Genomic DNA, 16,048 nt, shown 5'->3' on the forward strand with positions numbered 1-16,048 from the left:
TTTGTCTGTTTTTCACACAAAGCTATTGTATTTTTTTGTTCACCTTTTTTTATTTTTTTAAAAACTTATAGTAATGGGGACAAATTTTAAGGCACTTTCTGCTTGTCAGCTACTGTCACTGTTTATATTTGTTGCATGATGAGCAGATTGGACTAGATCAGTGGACGAAAGAAAGTCGTAAAGGTTTGGAGCAACATGAGGTTTTGGGAATGACAAGATAACTATTTGTGAGTAGCTATCCTTTTTAAAGTTGTTCCAAACCGGTATGAGTTTCCTGCTCCTGTTAAATACAAAAGAAAATATATTACAGAATGTTGGTAAGAAAACGGTTGATGGTAGCCATTGACTTCCATAGTAGGAAAGTCAACGGCTTCCATCAACTTTCAGGTTACCAACATTATTTATATCTTCTTTTGTGTTGAACAGGAGGAGGAAACTCGGTTTCAAACCGGTTTGGAAAAACTTAAGGGGAGTAAGTGTTGACAACTTTCATTTTTTGGGTTAACTATCTTTTAGTCATACAATATAATGGAAGTCATTGGGCACCAAACTGTTTGGTTACCAACATTCTTCAAAATATCTTCTGTTCCAAAGAAGAAAAAGTCATGTGTTTGGAATAACATGAAGTGAGTTTGTTTTTAGTTAAACTACTCTACTAGACTAGAGCATGGCTTTATACAGGTGCTGATCATATAATTACAATATCATCAAAAAGTTGATTGATTTCACTCCATCCAAAAAGGTAAACTATGTATATTTTATTCATGCATTACACACAGACTGATATATTTCAAAAGTTTATTTCTTATAGTTTTGATGATTATATTTGACAACAAAGGAAAATCCCAAATTCAGTATCTCAGAAAATTAGAATATTGTGAAAAAAAATCAGATTTGAAGAAACCTATTGCCACTCTGATCAGCTTATTAACTCAAAACCTTTAGCTCAAAGGCCTTTAAATGGTCTCTAAGTCTAGTTCTGTTGGCTACACAATCTGGGGAAGACTGCTGACTTGACGGTAGTTTAAAAGACAAGCATTGACACAAAAGAAAATTTCAAAAAAGGCTGGCTGTCCACAGAGCTCTGTGTCCAAGCTCATTAATAAAGAGGCGAAGGGAAGAAAAATATGTAGTTGAAAAAAGCAATAGGGATTACCGCACCCTGGAGAGGATTGTGGGGGAAAAAAATGTGGTAAGCTTCACAAAAAGTGGACTGCAGCTGGAGTCAGTACTTCAAGAACCACTATGCACAGACATATGAGTTTCAGCTGTTGCATTCCTTGTATCTAGCCACTCTTAAACAACAGACAGCTTCTCGCCTGGGCTAAAGACAAAAAAGGACTGCTGAGTCCAAAGTTATGTTCGCTGATGAATGAAAATTTTGCATTTCCTTGGAAAATCAGGGTCCCAGTCTGGAGGAAGAGAGGAGAGGCACAACCCATGTTGCTTGAGGTCCATTGTTTAGTTTCCAATAATTGTTTAGGGTGCAATGTAATTTGCTGGTGTTGGTCCACTGTTTTCTGAGGTCCAAGGTCAATGCAGCTTTATACCAGGAAGTTTTAGAGGACTTCATGCTTCCTGCTGCTGACCAACTTTATGGAGATACCGATTTCATTTTCCAACAGGATTTGGCACCTGCACAGTGCCAAAGCAACCCGTACCTGGTTTAAGGACCATGGTATCACTGTTCTTAACTGGCTAGCAAACCATATAAAATCTATGGGGTATTGTGATGAGGAAGATGCGATTTACGCCAGACCCAGCAATGCAGAAGAGCTGAAGGCTATCAGAGCAACCGGGGCTCTCATAACACCTGGGCCGAGCCACAGACTGATCGGCTCTATGCTACACCGCATTCCTGCGGTAATTCAGGCAAAAGGAGTGTAAAACACACTTATATGTGTAATGAATCAATATAAGTTTCACTTTTTGAGTGGAATTAGTGAAATAAATAAACTTTTTGATGATATTCTAATTATATGACCAGCACCTGTATATGCACAAAGCATACATCATTAGAAATGTGAGGAACAAAGTAAGTTTCATATACATTCATACCAAAAAAGCTCAATTAAAATGTCCACTCTGACAATAATTATTTAATCCACAATGTCATCAAACAGAAAACTGCCCAGGAAAGCAAAATTAAATACTTAATACTTAAATACATGTTCTTCATCTCTCAATTTTACACAACAATGAGAGAAAGTAGCCTTGAAAGAAGAGCAGTCAGGTGTTAAGGCAAACCTCAAATCAGTTCAAAGTAAAGCAAGATTATTACTTTTAAATTACTTAAGTTTAATTTGATCAAAACCCAACCAAATTAAAATATGATAAATGAACAGGTGACCATAACACTTAAGGAAAATAATATCAAGCTGGTCACTTTAGAAAAAAAAAAAATTGTACAAATTAAAGTAATCAGTAAATCATTCCTGTGATTTGACTTAAGGGAGGTTATTTCATCTGCTGGGTTAGTTACAGACTAGAAACACTTTCGATGTATTTGCTGGGAATGCATGTGTGCGTCTAGAGTTAGCACGCTTATCAGAACTCCATTTCATAACTTCATAGTATATTCCATGTCCTTTGAATCTAAAGACTCTTCGGCTCCCATTCAGTTGGTCATAGAGGTTTTCCCACAGTAAGTGCTGTGTGATTTGAGGCTGGGGTAATCTGTTGTCCAGAGTGTGATGCCGTTTGGAAAAAGTAGAGCTAAAATGAGAGAAGCAATGTATTAAATACTAAATCTGAGTTTATCTACCAGAAGAAATAATGACTGGCACTGTACAATTGGAATGGGAGTTTGTTTATGATTCATTTATATTTCAGATATTCTCAAAGGATAGAGAACCGTTCAAAAGTTTGGGGTCAGTAATATTTTTTAAATGTTTTTAAGTCTCTAATGCTTACCAAGGCTGCATTTAGTTGATCACCATTACTGTTTATTTATTATTATATAAGGATCATGACACCAATGCAGAAAATTCAGCTTTGACATTACAGGAATACATTTCATATTATATATATCATATATATTTCAGCACCATTACTCCAGTCTCCAGTGTCATGATTCTTCAGGAATCATTCTAACGTGATGATTTGCTGCTCAAGAAACATTTATTTTATTATTATAAATGTTGAAAACAGTTGTGCTGCTTAATATTCTTGTGGAAACCAAAGTTCAGCATTTATTTGAAATAGAAATATTTTGTAATATTGAAAATGTCTTTACTGTCATTTGATCCATTTAATTTGTCCTTGGTGAATAAATTAATTGATACTAATTATTTATTTTTTATACTGACCCCAAACTTATAGTTAACTTTAATAGTAGTGTATGCCAGATTATAAATCACCTGACCTTAAATCAACGGCATCTGTTGACAGTTATTACAGAAAATATGGACTCATTTGATTTGTAAAAAAGTAACAAGACTTGAAAGAAAGCACAAAAAAATTAAATGTTTATTCACAGTGCTATCAAACTGTTTCAAATTAAAAGTGTTAGCATAAGACTGGTGTGAAAGAGTTGGTTTCTGTGTAAAATAATATTCAATTTTTCAACGCAAGCCAAAACCAGCGATAAAAGTAAACCTGGCTACTTTCCCTTCATATTCACATATGGATAACAGGAATTACGGCAATGCATAACCAATAATTGCTCCTAGAAGTGAGGCCAATTTAAGGAACTTTACTGCTCAAAGAGTAAGGGTTATTATCTGTGATGTAGCTAATTGCTTTTAAAGGAACACTCCACATTTTTTGAAAATAGGCTCATTTTCCAACTCCCCTAGAGTTAAACTCTTGAGTTGTACCATTTTCTAATCCATTCAGCCAATCTGGTTCTGGCGGTAGAACTTTTAACATAGTTTAGCATAGGTCATTGAATCTGATTAGACTGTTAGCATCTCGCTCAAAAATTACCGAAGACTTTCGATATTAAACTTGACTCTTCTGTAGTTACATTGTGTGATAAAATGAAAAGTTGTGATTTTCTAGACTAGTGCACCAGCCGCAATGATATTATGCAGCGCCAGAAAATAGTCCCCAAGCACGCTCCTTGTGCAAGCAGGTTGTCACGTTGGTTATGTTGACAGGAGTTAGCCATTTTTCAGGAATGAGAGTATTGTTCCTAGCCATATCGATCTAGATATCGCAACTTTTCTGACGGTCTAAGTACATGATGTAACTACAGGAGAGTCAAGTTTTAAATAGGAAAAATATCTAAAGTACGACCCTATTTGGTCATTTTTGAGTGCTATGTTAACAGTCTAATCAGATTGAATTATCAATGCTAAACTATGCTTAAAAGTGCTACCACCAGACATGGAGATCCGCTGAATGGTTTGAAAATGGTAAAACTCAACTGTTTAATTCTAGGAGAGTTGGAAAATTAGCCTATTTTCAAAAAAGTGGAGTGTTCCTTTAAGTAGTATATGACCTGGAATAGTAATCTGAAGAGTTTCTCTTACCTTGCAGCCAACAGCCAGAAGGGCATGAAGTGACACTATAACTGCCATGGTAACAAAAGCTGTTAGTTTTGTGTCATCGCGAACAGTCGGCCAGAATGTCAGGACCAACACAGAGCCAGATATCACCATGGCAATGACAATCAACAGCCACTGGAGCCAGTAGAGGGGAATGGTCCATAATATCTAAAAAAAACAGATCAAGTATGACTTATTGGGTCTAACATGATGAAGTATGACCTGATGATGTGCTTTTGAACATGGTATCAAACTTACCGAGGTAGGGATATAAATGAAGAGAGAGTAACCATAGACACACACAGTCTCTAAAAATGTGTAACCGCTGATCTGCCTCTCAACACTTTGACGCCATGTTAGGAAGCCCCAAACTCCTAGAGGCACCAGCCATGCATAAAGGAACACAGCGACTGCTGCAATTGAAACTACAACAGAACAAAACCAGTAGTTTAGTATATTCATAAGCGACTGACAGAAACTGAAAAATTAATTTGAATGTTCATATATTAATATTAAAAATAAATGTTAACAAAGTTATATTTTGTTCAAAATATTTGTAAAGTATATAGTTAGGTCCAATTACTCTTAAAAGTTATGAAAATTATCAGGAAATGAGAAGTAGAATCATTTTCTACAAATTCCTGTCCCTACTGCCCTCTCACCTCTGTGGAATTCAGGTCTGTAGTGATAATCTGTGTTTCCCATCTCAGTCAGAAATGTGTAGAGATTTCCACTTATGGCCACTGAGAACACTAGAGTCACACATATCCAGAAAGGACCTGACAGAGGAAGGGAAACAAAAACTGTCTGAGAGTATCGTGATAATCCAGCAATGCTGAAATAGTTTAAATGTGTTGTGAATAGATGTTTTGAGTGAATAAAAATAATATGATACATTACCATATAGGTCAGGGTTACTTCGAATGTGGTGTTTGACAAAATTCCGACCTGGCAAAGGCATAACTGAGCCCTTTATGCGATCCAGCACCTACAATAATAAAGATGACAGCACAAAATTACTAGGACCCTGGAATAGTTGATGTTCACACTTAAGTGTGGTGGCTCCAAGTAGACTGGTTTGGAACGATTTGAGGATGAATAATTAATGACATATTTCATTTTTGGATAAACTAACCCTTTAAATGACCAAGCAACCAGGGTCCCCCTTTATATATATATATATATATATATATATATACATACATACATACATATACATATATATATATACACACATACATTTGTTGAATAAACTTTTTTTGTGTGTTAATGTTAAAGGTTTACTGTTTTTACCCCGTAGTGTAATTTTGGTAAAGTATACTGAATGCAGTTGCGAGTTGGGATCAATTTGATTGAACCCAGATTTTTTAATTGTTTGGGAATATAAAGAATGAAAGAAGTAAGAAAACAATGTACCTGCACTGTATCTATGTTGAAGAACGACTGATAGTATTCAAACGTCCAAAAACCACCTGTTTGTTTTTCACCTCCAAGCAACTGTGGGAATAATGAAAAAACTGGCTTACACCACTGAATATAAACTAAGAGGCATATGAAACACGCAGTTACTTGTGACCCTTATTTGCCAGTTTTGTTCTGCAGCTCACCTCTGAACCCTCTTGCTGATTTTCTTCATCATCTGACAGGTCAACTTTAACTTCTGCAGAGGAGGCTGCAGCGCTGGGGCTGGATAAACTGAGGGTTGAGGCTCCAGGATTTGAAGACAGGAGATCGGTGGCTTCCTCAAACTCTGAAAACGTGCAGAACTGAGATTAAAGCAGATAGACAGTGAGACAAGAACAAGGTGGCACATAGCAGTGGCATTACCCTGAAACTTTAAATCATCTGGACTAGCCATTACTGGAGATCACAAGTTCTCTCAGGGAGTTCTCATAGAAATATTATCTGCGAAGGAGAAAAAGGGGCATAAACATAACAAAAAATCATTCGACAACCGTCAGCAATAAAATCAGATCAGATTTAGACTAATTCACTCACCTGGCTGCTACAATATGGCAATTCTATGCAAACGCTGACTCCTTCTGGCAACTTCAACAATCGAGCTTCTTTCAAGGAAGCAGGTAAAAAAATATGTTTCGTCAGCCTGGATGCTATTTAACACTATCTTTTGATCAACTGATATTTTAAAATAATTGACCGATTCGATTGAAGCCAGAATAGATGTGAGACCGTCTTAATAAACAGGGATTTAACATTATCTTCCCCATATTCCACGTCACCTGCAGGGTTCCGGTGCGTCAAAACATAACCACGTGACCGGAACAAATCCGGATTAAAGATCGTCAAGGCATGTTGTATTATCTTAGACCAAAAGGGTTTGTATGAAATAAAACCTCTGTGTCCTGTTATTTTTTTGCTGTTGACTACTTTGATCAAATAAATAACATTTTCTGACGGTTATGTAATAATTAAATACTTTGACAAAATATATTTATCAATACAAGGCTATATAAAATTGTCATAAAATCTTCATAGCGCATAAAAATATTTTCTTGCCAAATCCCACAATTACAGATCCAAATATTGAAAATGATAACGCTTTAAAACACTAGTTGAACAAAATATTGACAAATAATATCCCTCTCCTCTTTTGTATTTTTGTATGGTGGAACGGAAAAACGGGATTTTGTGTTTCTTCACCGGACCAATAACATTTCACGTGCCGTACGCTGGCCTTACGTCTCGCCATTTTGGCTCTTCTCCTTCGGTTTCACCGTCGCCAACGTTTCTACGTTGGGCCCATAGACAGTAAAAGAAAGGTTGGGCCAGCCTTGTAAACGACCTGCTGGAATCTCTTCCTGTGCTATAGCCACCGTGAACTGTGACCTGTCACAGTTCGTGAGTTCATTTGCTAACATGGCCGCCTCGTGGCTGCTGAAGAGATGGTGCTCCACAGCAGCCACGGTGACAACCAAGGGCACAAGATGGCAAAGACTCATTAACAGTCGCGCAGGTAAGACTAACGTTACGGTTTTCTTTTTTGCTTCCCACATAAGTAGAGTTCATATTACCTTTAGGTGGTCAGTCACGCAAGTAACGTTACATTTATTTTAGTTACGTTAATCATAGAAATTACTGCAGTGCAGGCATGTTAATTGTATATACACAAATAGAACTGTGTATTAGTTTGCTAACAATTTTTTTAATTGCACGTGATGAAGATGCTTCCGTACTGCATGTTTTTTTTAGTGCATGTTTTACGTATGTGTCAGTAGGGAAAAAGTTCTGCTATTTTCACTGTTTCCAGGTGTATGGTGCCGTAGCCTTTTAAGCGATTATAAGGAGGCTTGTCGTGAGGCAGTTTTGGGGGCCAGGGAGCGACCTGTCAAAGCTTCAGTGTACCTGGGTCTTCTGGGAGGAATGTACGCCTGTTTTTACACCAACCCAGATGATGACTCCTTTGAGACCAGCCTGCTAGTAACCTCTAACCGGCTGGCTCTCCTGTCACCATGGATACGCAGTGCCACCTCAGATGGCCACGTCCAGAGCCTTGTGAAACTGCGAAATGAGGGCAAACTGCGCTATGTCAGTTTGGGCATTGCCTCTTTGACTTATTACACAGACTACAACTCTGAATCCAGCCTGTATGAGGCACATTGTTCAGCAATCTCTGTGCCCTGGACAGAGCTGCCCAAACGTGTGCTGGATGTGGGATTTGCGGGACGCTGGTGGGTGCTTGAAAATAAAATGAAGGATTTTGATATAAATGAGGAGGAGTTCAAACATCTTCCTCCTGCTTTGGTGGCAACAGTCCCCCCATCACCCCAGATAACTGAAATGAACGAAAAGCTTCATCAGGAATCATGGAAAGCTGTGGTGATGGAAGATGACAGCAATGAATTAGGTAGTATACAAAAAGACATGGCCATATCTGTTATAGGAAAAGAAAGCAACACAACATAGATAATAAAGACTTTTTTGTGAACGTGTTAACTTTGTGTTATCTCAAAAATGACCCTAGTGATCATGCTTTCAAGAATAAGCTGTTGATAAGAAATGAAAATAAGATATGTTAGTGGAAATCATTATGATAAGGTGTTTATGGAAGCAGCATTATAATTTTGTCTGTTACTGCTAAAGTTGTGCAAATAAGTACATTAAAACATCTGCAGTGATGCCTGGCCTTGTTTTACAATGACACAACAGCACAACACTACATAAACTGATCAAAGATATCTCTGTCAAATTTCTGTCAAAGTTTTCTTTAAACGATATCTTTTGTTTACTTATGTTTGCTATATTTTGCAATAAAGGTAGCAATGCAGATAGATAGATAGATAGATAGATAGATAGATAGATAGATAGATAGATAGATAGACTAATATTTACAAAAATAAATATTTCAAATAAATGCTGTTCTTTTGAAATTTCTATTCATACAACTCTTTTAAACATTGATGATAATAAAAACATGTTTATTGGGAAGCAAATCAGCATTAGAAATATTTTCTGAAGGATCATGTGTTTGGTTGTTTAATTAGACAAGAAATATATTGTATACAGATTGTTCAAACAACAAAGCTGTCAAGGATAAAATACGCAAGAAAGCCAAATGCTTATTTACATTGTGGTCATCTATATTTTTTTTTTTTTTTTAAATGTAAGAACAGATACTATCTGGAGATAATTTATTCAGCATCTCACAATCACCTTTAAATTAATAATAAATAAATAGAAATTTAACTTCCTTTCTAAAAACACTTTCAAATGTTATTATATATATATATATATATATATATATATATATATATATATATATATATATATATATATATATATATATATATATATATATACCCATTAAACTCTTAAATCAGTGTTACTCCCCCTTGTGGAATGACGGCTCATTTCTCACAAGTACATACTACTAGGTCCCTTGGAACACTTTTTTTTATTATTTTATATGGCAATACCAACTTGTTACCCCTTTTCAACCCTTTTGGTTTAAAAAAAATCCAAGTTCTCTAAAATTTTTGTCGTTTAGATGCAACTGGATGTGCTTTCAATAACCCTGCATAACTTGGGTTTGTTGTGTGTGACGTCACCACGGCGTCATTTTTTGAGGTAACACTACTCTTATCGAAGAGATTATAATAGTAGATATCGTTCAATAACTCGCATAACGGGAGAAGCAGAAGAACATTGAAGGAAAAGCACCGCGAGAAAAATAAGCTAGAAAAATGCCGTTATTTGGAGAAATTGTTATCCACTCAGAACATAGATGCAAGCTGACTGAAGAAAGTTGGAGCGACTCCGCATTAGGCTACTATCCTCATACCTCGACAATGTCAGCTATATTTTAGTGTATAAGAGCAAATACCAGTAAATAATTTAAAAACTATAAATCTCTTGAAGCCCACGGACATTTCACCAATGGCTGAACAGGATTTATTTACCGAAGAACTGCGGCAACAGAGTATCAGCAAAGGTGGGTTCGCTGTAATGGTGTCATGCTAACTACTGGTAAACAGGTTCTCAAAAAAATTAGCATATTGTGATAAAGTTCATTATTTTCCATAATGTAATGATAAAAATTAAACTTTCATATATTTTAGATTCATTGCACACCAACTGAAATACTTCAGGTCTTTTATTGTTTTAATACTGATGATTTTGGCATATAGTTCATGAAAACCCAAAATTCCTATCTCAAAAAATTAGCATATCATGAAAAGGTTCTCTAAACGAGCTATTAACCTAATAATATGAATCAACTAATTAACTCTAAACACCTGAAAAAGATTCCTGAGGCTTTTAAAAACTCCCAGCCTGGTTCATTACTCAAAACCGCAATCATGGGTAAGACTGCCGACCTGACTGCTGTCCAGAAGGCCATCATTGACACCCTCAAGCGAGAGGGTAAGACATAGAAAAAATTCTGAACGAATAGGCTGTTCCCAGAGTGCTGTATCAAGGCACCTCTGTGCGAAGGAAAAGTGTGGCAAAAAACACTGCACAATGAGAAGAGGTGACCGGACCCTGAGGAAGATTGTGGAGAAGGACCGATTCCAGACCTTGGGGGACCTGTGGAAGCAGCGGACTGAGTCTGGAGTAGAAACGTCCAGAGCCACCGTGCACAGGCGTGTGCAGGAAATGGGCTACAGGTGCCGCATTCCCCAGGTTTTGGGCTACAGAGAAGCAGCACTGGACTGTTGCTCAGTGGTCCAAAGTACTTTTTTCGGATGAAAGCAAATTTTGCATGTCATTCAGAAATCAAGGTGCCAGAGTCTGGAGGAAGACTGGGGAGAAGGAAATGCCAAAAAGCCTGAAGTCCAGTGTCAAGTACCCACAGTCAGTGATGGTCTGGGGTGCCATGTCAGCTGCTGGTGTTGGTCCACTGTGTTTTATCAAGGGCAGGGTCAATGCAGCTAGCTATCAGGAGATTTTGGAGCACTTCATGCTTCCATCTGCTGAAAAGCTTTATGGAGATGAAGATTTGGTTTTTCAGCACGACCTGGCACCTGCTCACAGTGCAAAAACCACTGGTAAATGGTTTACTGACCATGGTATTACTGTGCTCAATTGGCCTGCCAACTCTCCCGACCTGAACCCCATAGAGAATCTGTGGGATATTGTGAAGAGAAAGTTGAGAGACGCAAGACCCAACACTCTGGATGAGCTTAAGGCCGCTATCGAAGCATCCTGGGCCTCCATAACACCTCAGCAGTGCCACAGGCTGATCACATGCCACGCCGCATTGAAGCAGTCATTTCTGCAAAAGGTTTCCCGACCAAGTATTGAGTGCATAACTGAACATAATTATTTGAAGGTTGACTTTTTTGTATTAAAAACACTTTTCTTTTATTGGTCGGCTGGAATGTGCTATTTTTCTGAGACAGGAATTTTGGGTTTTCATGAGCTGTATGCCAAAATCATCAGTATTAAAACAATAAAATACCTGAAATATTTCAGTTGGTGTGCAATGAATCTAACATATATGAAAGTTTAATTTTTATCATTACATTATGGAAAATAATGAACTTTATCACAATATGCAATTTTTTTGAGAACGACCTGTATAAGTTAATTAATTAAATGTAAACTATGCAACTTTTCTGTCCCTAGAGGGCTATTCAAAACCAAGGTGTAGTTTGATGACGCCTCACAGCCGGTGGAAACGAATCGTGCTAGGACTCTGGCAGAAATCATGTTCATGGATGCGGTACATTAACATTACTTTAGTATGAAGCAGAGCAGGACCGAGTGTTGTGGAGCTGAGCAAGGCTGCTGGAGTGATTGTTAATGAGATGAACAACAGATGCCTCGCAAGCAGCGGGACTTTTATTATGACGGGACACAGTCGCTGGCACTATTTCCGCTTTTCCGGTCATGACTCGGTCACAACTCATGAGTATGAGGTAACGTAGCTTTGTTTATCATATTAGATATATTTTTGTGTGTTGAAAATTATGTTATGATGTTACTCTGTGCGTCCTCTCAGCGAATAATATGACACTTGTTCACACTGCTAAGAGTAAAGGGCTTTTGCAGAAAAAAACAGAAACCGAGGGTAACGCAGATATGATGTAATTGACAGGAAAGTCCCTCAGACAATATGCTCAGATGTCTCAGCTCCTTGGTTAAAATAGCATTTTTTTCACAATTTACAAATAGTTGGAAACATTTGGGATATTGTAAGTACTCAACTGAAAAAAATATATAACACTGGCCTAGTGGTTTTTGGATATTTTACAGCAAACATACTACATAGTGCACCTTTAATGGTTAAGGATGGTTTGTTTAGTTTGAGCGTGCAGCGAGTAGGAATATTTTAAATTATTTAATACTAAGTTTTAAAATAATTGTCAAGCATTTTTCCATTATTTAATCAATTATATAAACCACAATGCCTAACACAATAAAACATTGTTCCAAAAAAACAAGTTATAATCATGACACAAACTGTCTGACATTACGGAAGTAAATCGATGTATGTAGAATTTATTAGTATATTTTATTATATATTACATTACATTATTATATTACATGATGTTTTTGCGTTGCACTGCTGCAACCCAGGTCATCCGACGCCTCCGTTGTTATGTCTAATACATTGTGTGCATGTCCTTTCTTCAAAGTGGGAAAGCTAAAAAAAACATTTCCCAGTGTTTATCTTTTGACCCTTTCTGTCATGAGACTTACTATTACAGTATATCACACAAGAACGTACTGTTTTATCACTGAAAATAAATTAATCAAATACACAACTCTCCAGCAAAAGAAAACACCCCAGCATTAATAGCAGTTGATACCTTGTTTACAAATGGCAGCTCCACCCATAATGCACTTTGGGTCTCACGAGTGTGACATCACCTGACTACCTTTGGATCGTTTTGTACTAGCACTAAACCAAAATGTTGCAGCCTAATCATAATGTGACTGCACTAATGCTCCAGTTAACATTTTGAAAGTTTAAGTATCTAAAAAGCTGCTTGTCTTGCCACAAAAAAAACTACTACATATTATACTTCTGTGCCACTGAAGACTGCAGTAATGATGCTGACAATTTTGACAGCTTTGAAATCACATGAATAAATTACATTAAAAGGGGTGATGAATTAAGAAATCAACTTTCCCTTGAGCTTTTGATATATAAAAGGTCATGGTAATATAAGATTATCCTGTACGTTTCTGAGCTAAGTTTTCAGTTTCTGTTATTTAAAGAAAAGCTTTTATAGACACCAGGCCCAGAAAACGATCGTGTTCGCATCTTGACGTCGTCGACTGACGAAACACCGCCTCTACAGAATAAAAAGCACGTTTAATACAGTAGCCCCGCCCATCGCCCCCGACTCATCGAATCGTGTCTAACAGAACATATAGCACATTGGGCCAAGGCTCGCAAAGGCCAACGTCCCAGGGCTGTGTGTTTCCAGACAAGCTACCAAAACGAAAGCCTGTCGACAGGCCAATGCATCTAGTAATATTCCTTTCTTGTTCTGTGCTATTCTCTCTCTCTCGACATGACGTTTGAAGGGCGCGGGCGCACGCACGTGTGTGTGTGTGTGTGTGTGTGTGTGTGTGTGTGTGTGTGTGTGTGTGTGTGTGTGTGTGTGTGTGTGTGTGTGTGTGTGTGTGTGTGTGTGTGTGTGTGTGTGTGTGTGTGTGTGTGTGTGTGCACGGTTCGTGCTTATATCAAACAATCGTGCGGGCTATGTAATACAAAAATAATAGTCCAATCAATCGCGGGTGGATGAGAAATAAATCATTGTGTTTGTTTGATAAAGACGTAATTTAATCATTCCGGTTGCCGCTTTCAAAACAATCCCTCCCTCATGTGAACTGAACTGACGGGCATAGATATGACAGCGGAGCTGAAGCTCATTTAATATGCAAATCTTATCCAATCCTAGCCGTAGGCGTTTACTTCCAAGTCTCCAGTGCGGCACGCCCATCAGAACCCAGCCTTTTGGAGAGAGCCTCAAAACCAGTGTAGAAAATAGCCTATTACTTATTAGTTATGATGTTTTTGAATGTCAAAACCACAAAACCAACGTCATTAGTTGACCTCAGACAACAGTATAAAAAAGCCAGTTCATGACACCTTTAATATAGTAATTGTAATAATGTTAAACAACATTACAGTCTTACTGTATTTTTTTATTTATGAGCATAATAGTTTGTTTGAAATTAACCAATAATATCTTTGCTGCCTTTTAAAAAGAGTTCATTTTAAAAAGAGTTGGGTTAATTATCTCCATTAATCCCACTACATTTGACCTTCTGTTCCAGTGACCGACTTTGATTCATTTTCAAGGGAAATCCTCTTTTACATTAATCTCTTTACTCTTCCTCTCTCTGGCTTGTCTTCCTCCATTAGTCGTTCGCTCGCTCCCCCATGCAGTCCTTTCTAAGATGGTTGGTATTGATTCACTGGCTCACGGAGCAGCATTTGTCTCTTTTTCTGATTGGTATCTCAGCTCATGGACAGGATTGTTCATTCTGATCGTGCAGTTCTCCTGCAATAAAGCGCTGACCCATTCATGTCAAACTAGACAAGATCATATTTTCAGTAAAAGGCCAAATAATGAAAGTAAAGGATGGTACACACTTAATGATGAAAAGCACTTAAGATGCACTAATGAAAGTGTAGGAGCCCATTCGAAGACGTTTCTAATAACATAACAGTAGCAGACTGCAGGGGCTTATCTGTGTGTAACTTAACCCCGCTACAGTCAATGTTGAAATAATAATGTCATTAGGGTGCATTTACAAACTGCCTAACAGAAATATTGCATGTCACTCGAGACGAGAATTAATGAGAGAAGACCTATGGCTTGCTTCAGGCAAAGGCTGAACCACCTGAAATCCTAACGATCCCCTTTTAACTTCTCCACTGTTATGAATGACTCTTACTGTTGTATATTGAAATGGTCATTTAGCATTATCACACCGCTGTTATCCAATCACTAAAGATTTTCAGCTGGTAGGAGGATGTTGCTTTAGCCTCGGCAGCGGTATCTGATGTGCCTCAATCCTCATAATGTACTGAAGCACTCTGTCTGTCCATCAGGGTGTCCACAGGGACCCAGACATTGGCTTGATTGCCAAAATGGAGGAGCATTTCTAACAGTGTACAAGACACACTCAGCTCAGACACACCACTGCTACGTCCCAGTGCTTTTAAAGTACTGTCTCTGGCCTGTTTTATTGCCTTCAAGCTCACTGAACTGAGATAACTGTAGGCAGTGGAAAGCAATGGAGTGAAAGCCCACCATGTTTTTCAGGTAGGGTCGCTGTGCTCTTGTTTGCTTTTTACTGGGCTAAATGATGAGGGAGATTGAAAATTGTTACTCGTATGCATTTGTTTTGCCTTTATATTTCATGGATTCTTGCTTCTCAGTTGTCAAAAGCAATGTTTTTCCATTAACCCATTACACTAAAATAGCTAATACAATATTTTAGATATAGTTCAGCCAAAAAGGAAAAGTCTGTCATCCTTTACTCGCCCTCATGTTGTTACAAACCTGTGGGGCATTCTTTCTTTTTAGGTAACACAAAAGTAATATCCAAAACTATGGACTTCTAGCCTGGTTAAAGACAAAGCATTATAGGCAAATCATTTCTAAAGGGACGTCACCAACGGATGTCGCTCACATGCCTCTGGGCGCAATTGGATAGACCTAAAACCAATGGAGATGACGTATGCAGAGCGACGGAGAAACATCTGAGATACTGCGTCCCAATTCGCCTACGTATACTACGACCTAAAAGTATGTACTCTTTTTTTGAAGAAAAAGTATGCACTTTAGAGTGTGTAGAAGAAGAGAATGCGGGCTTTGGGACATACTACTTTGTCATCTATAATGGACTCTGTCGCTTATTTGTATGCTTCCCGTCACCGTTTAAAACTGCCCTGTCAATCATTGTTACAGTTCAAATCAAAGTTTAATTTCCTACCGTATCGGAGAGAAATGTAGCCGCACGTTGATTTGCCATGTGTGGGTCTTTAATGCAGAGACTCCTCATGTGTTTGCAGTTTAAATATACTTGATGCATTTAAAAGTTAATGGTCAAATGTTTCATTACAAAAGTTC

The 16,048-nt window shown here is 37.7% G+C and overlaps 2 protein-coding genes across 2 annotated transcripts; one reads left to right on the forward strand and one right to left on the reverse strand.

Annotated features, from left to right (window-relative positions):
* Positions 1-2,000: 2,000 nt before the first annotated feature.
* On the reverse strand, positions 2,001-6,760 carry LOC137041398 (protein YIPF1-like). The gene is made up of 9 exons (XM_067417645.1): positions 6,489-6,760; positions 6,318-6,395; positions 6,098-6,240; positions 5,907-5,987; positions 5,391-5,478; positions 5,153-5,269; positions 4,749-4,915; positions 4,476-4,658; positions 2,001-2,715 (listed from the first exon to the last, which is right to left on the reverse strand). The coding sequence occupies exons 2-9, from the start codon at positions 6,346-6,348 to the stop codon at positions 2,626-2,628; spliced, it is 900 nt and encodes a 299-aa protein (XP_067273746.1). The 5' UTR covers positions 6,349-6,395; positions 6,489-6,760; the 3' UTR covers positions 2,001-2,625.
* Positions 6,761-7,133: 373 nt separating this feature from the next.
* LOC137053466 (mitochondrial import inner membrane translocase subunit Tim29-like) lies at positions 7,134-8,784 on the forward strand. The gene is made up of 2 exons (XM_067428955.1): positions 7,134-7,464; positions 7,759-8,784. The coding sequence occupies exons 1-2, from the start codon at positions 7,368-7,370 to the stop codon at positions 8,412-8,414; spliced, it is 753 nt and encodes a 250-aa protein (XP_067285056.1). The 5' UTR covers positions 7,134-7,367; the 3' UTR covers positions 8,415-8,784.
* Positions 8,785-16,048: the final 7,264 nt, after the last annotated feature.

The sequence above is a fragment of the Pseudorasbora parva genome, chromosome 2 (assembly GCF_024679245.1).
Source record: "Pseudorasbora parva isolate DD20220531a chromosome 2, ASM2467924v1, whole genome shotgun sequence".
In the NCBI taxonomy this organism is placed as follows: domain Eukaryota; kingdom Metazoa; phylum Chordata; class Actinopteri; order Cypriniformes; family Gobionidae; genus Pseudorasbora; species Pseudorasbora parva.